The sequence below is a fragment of the Suillus paluster genome (assembly GCF_016628075.1).
Source record: "Suillus paluster strain FC165 chromosome Unknown EDB91scaffold_473, whole genome shotgun sequence".
NCBI classification, from domain to species: Eukaryota; Fungi; Basidiomycota; class Agaricomycetes; order Boletales; family Suillaceae; genus Suillus; species Suillus paluster.
This window is the reverse complement of record NW_024538033.1, coordinates 9,485-12,765: the sequence shown is the minus strand read 5'-3', so window position 1 is coordinate 12,765 and position 3,281 is coordinate 9,485. Positions and strand designations below refer to the sequence as shown.

Here is a 3,281-nt window from a genome sequence, read left to right as displayed (position 1 = left end):
GCCATCTTCCATTTACAGGTAAACAACTGACCTACTACCAACAGGCCACAGAGGCAGCCAAGGCCGCCAAAGTTAATAAGGTTGAAGACGCTAACAATAATGCCTGGTTGAGGTTGAGTGAAGACCAATGGGGTCTGAACCCTCGTGACATTAGAAAGGCCATGGATTCCACCGACACCTCAAGCTTGAGTGACGACCCATGGGGCCTGAACACCTGTGTCATTAAGAAGAGTTTGGAGAAGGTCTCCACTAGGCTTGGTAAGTGATATCGCTTGGTCTGTAAATATTATTCCTGACATTTTGTGTATAACAGTTGTGCAAGGTCCCCCTCCAAAAGATAGCTTTTGGAGGGCAGGGGAGATACCTCTTGCCGGTGGGAAAATGATGAAGAAGAGAACCTTTGTGATGAAGGATGGTGGCAACACTCATGTCAATATCACCAATAATATGAAGGAACAGGGCAGGCTTCAAGATCTGCAATGCAACAGTAAAAGGTATGATACACCTCAGGGTGTCATCATACTCTATTACAATGGCAATGATGTCCACTCTGATGACAACAATCCATACTCAGATGAAGAGTTCTTCAGCCGTACTTTTTAGGCACCTGTACCTGGCAGAGTGATGTATCACTTCCTATAGTTATAAGTGATTTTGTGTTGTAATACATCAATGTATGATGGACTATATGTTGTGTATGGCCCTAGCATAATTCTTGTCCATGTTGGAGTATAGTACCATGTGCTCCCAGCTATGGGTATGTACTGTAGATGTTAGGACCATCATCCGGAATCATTCAGTAGCATAATTTTGAATTCGCCAAGTTGTGCATGTACGCAGTGGGATGCAATCATTTGTTGTAGCATACATTAACAGGCCTGCCTGCCTCTCCTGCATGTGTATGGTGGTCAGTCACCCTAAGGGTTAATTCTAGTGTGGAGGGACAGCCTCCTTGGAGATGCTGTCATCCTAGGTTGCGCACTCATCCTTGGCCACTGCCTTTGCAGGAGGTATCACCTGCCAGACCGATTTCAACATCACCATTCAGTCATCCATCTCCTGCTGGATGGTCATGTGATCTTTTGAGTTTCAATGCATGACGAGACAGAAGACGTACAGTGAATGGATGATGAACTAAGACGCAACATTGTGTGGATGAATCTTGTTCTTGAAATGTACAACATTGAGTGTTCACTGTCCTTCACTCTGGTTTGGCCATCATATTGCTTGGCAGTGGGAGTGTGTAAGCAACATCCATTATTTGCAGCTGGCTGCGTCCACTGTAGCACAATGTGGACTTGTCTCGATAATTCGCACCCACAATTGAGAAAAGCCTATCGTTTTCTATTCGAGTTGACCATCAAGCGAACTTAATCCTTCAACTCAATATCACCTAACCCTTCACCATTTACAGCTATACACCATGCCACTCGCTGACCATCACCTTGATCGATCTTATGTCCACCTTCCTGGGTACCAAGAACGCATTACAGGTCCCTTTCGTTCCCTAGGCATTTTCTTGGGTAATGGGTCTTATGTGTTAGCTTGGGGAGCTCAAGACCATGGATCTGGATGCCTGCTGTGTATGAAGGATATCGACAGGCGCAAGATGGTGGAGGAGGAATCAGAAGATGTCATTGCAACGGAGCTCAAAGTCTACCAGCACATGGCCTCCTGGGAGAAGGAGTGCAATGGAAAGGCATTCCTCATGCAATTGAAGATGTGTTTTTCAACACATGATAACATCTATTTTGTCATGGTATGTGCTCCCCCTGCCCCAACAGTTTGAGCAACTTGACTTTGCGCATACATTAGGACTTGATGGTTTTTGACCTCTGGAAGCTTATGGCTGATGAGCCTGAATTCAGTTTCGAGAATGCTCCTAGATTGAGTGCTCAGATGGTGAGTGGGCATCGCTGAATACATAGTATGCAATCCCTGACGCAACTGTTTTTTGAAGGCCCTTGGTATCAATGCTCTTCACAGCATGGGCATCATACACCAAGACATAAAGCCAGACAACATTCTGATAGATTCCCACTACAACGTCAAAATCGCAGATTTCGGGGTCTCCCATCTGCACGGGACGCCTTTGGAACCAGGGGAAGGGTATACATTGGTCTATGTGGGATCCCCCATGTATATGGAACCTGAAGTAATGTTTAACGAGGGTGACAAATACAGATGCACAGTAGACTGGTGGTCTTTTGGATGTGTCCTTTACAAGCTCATTTCTCTGGGGCACAAGGCAGGTGTCCTATATTCCTTTATTACAGCACAACTAAAGCTTTTAATCGGAGACTCTTCATCATATTGGATGAGATAGATGCCTATGTCAAGTCGTCCACTTCTGAGGCATTAGGAGGAGGTTGACCCATGCGTGGGTAGCTTAGTGTCGATGGTAATGTTCTATATCACGTTCATTTTCAAACCTGCTCACTTACATGCCATGATAGCTGCTCAAACCCATTGACTGCTTGTGATATGAATTTGAAGGCATCAAGTCACACCCATGGTTCACAATCAATGGCATGTCAGAATTTGACAATGCTGCCTATCGTGGTTAGTGATTTCTGAGTTGTTTCTGAGGAGTGCGCTGAATATTTATTGCAGCCATTCAATGCTTCAAAATCAAGTTCATACATGGAGAAGATCAAGATGAACTTGACAAAGAGCCCCTACATCCTGTGCAGGTGGAGTGGCAGAATTTTTGGCCTGTTTTTGCATGATGGGCAAACATGTAGATATGATACTATAGCATTTATGATAGGCTGGCTAACCACCACAGTTGGCACAACCTCAATCCATATTCCCGAGTTAACCCCAGGCCCCTGACCCTGACGGATGGCAATACGAGTTCCTTCCCATTACACAAATCGTTGTTACTTACTATGTGCCCTCTAACCATCAAAGCAACACAGTCACAACTGAGTACTTACATTTTCATATCCTATATAGGGTGAAACTCCTTGAGCACCAGAACTTCCAGGCAGGCAGCACCTGTTGGAGTGGGTGTACTTAGCAGTTTAAAGGCATGGGGGACAAGTGGGTTTCAATGTTGGCAACAAATGGTGAGAGATATCCATCTCTTGATCTCCTTGAGTAGCAACTCCATGATTCAGGGATTCATGGAGGCATATGCAATACTAAATCCAGGTGGTTTGATAAATATCTGGAGCTCAATGCAGAGGTTGAATATATTTCATGCATCATCTGGAGCTCAACCAAACATTATATGAGTAATTTCATCGATATTGACCAGTCCTGTGTATCAGTTTGTT

At 44.6% G+C, this 3,281-nt stretch overlaps 1 protein-coding gene across 1 annotated transcript; it reads left to right on the top strand.

The window, feature by feature from the left end:
* Window positions 1-1,423: 1,423 nt before the first annotated feature.
* Window positions 1,424-2,326, top strand: EDB91DRAFT_1258488 (kinase-like domain-containing protein; the record flags this gene model as incomplete). The annotated part of the gene is made up of 3 exons (XM_041324345.1): window positions 1,424-1,759; window positions 1,816-1,902; window positions 1,961-2,326. 3 exons carry the CDS (start codon window positions 1,424-1,426, stop codon window positions 2,324-2,326), a joined length of 789 nt encoding a protein of 262 aa, XP_041168469.1.
* Between the last annotated feature and the right edge of the window lie 955 nt (window positions 2,327-3,281).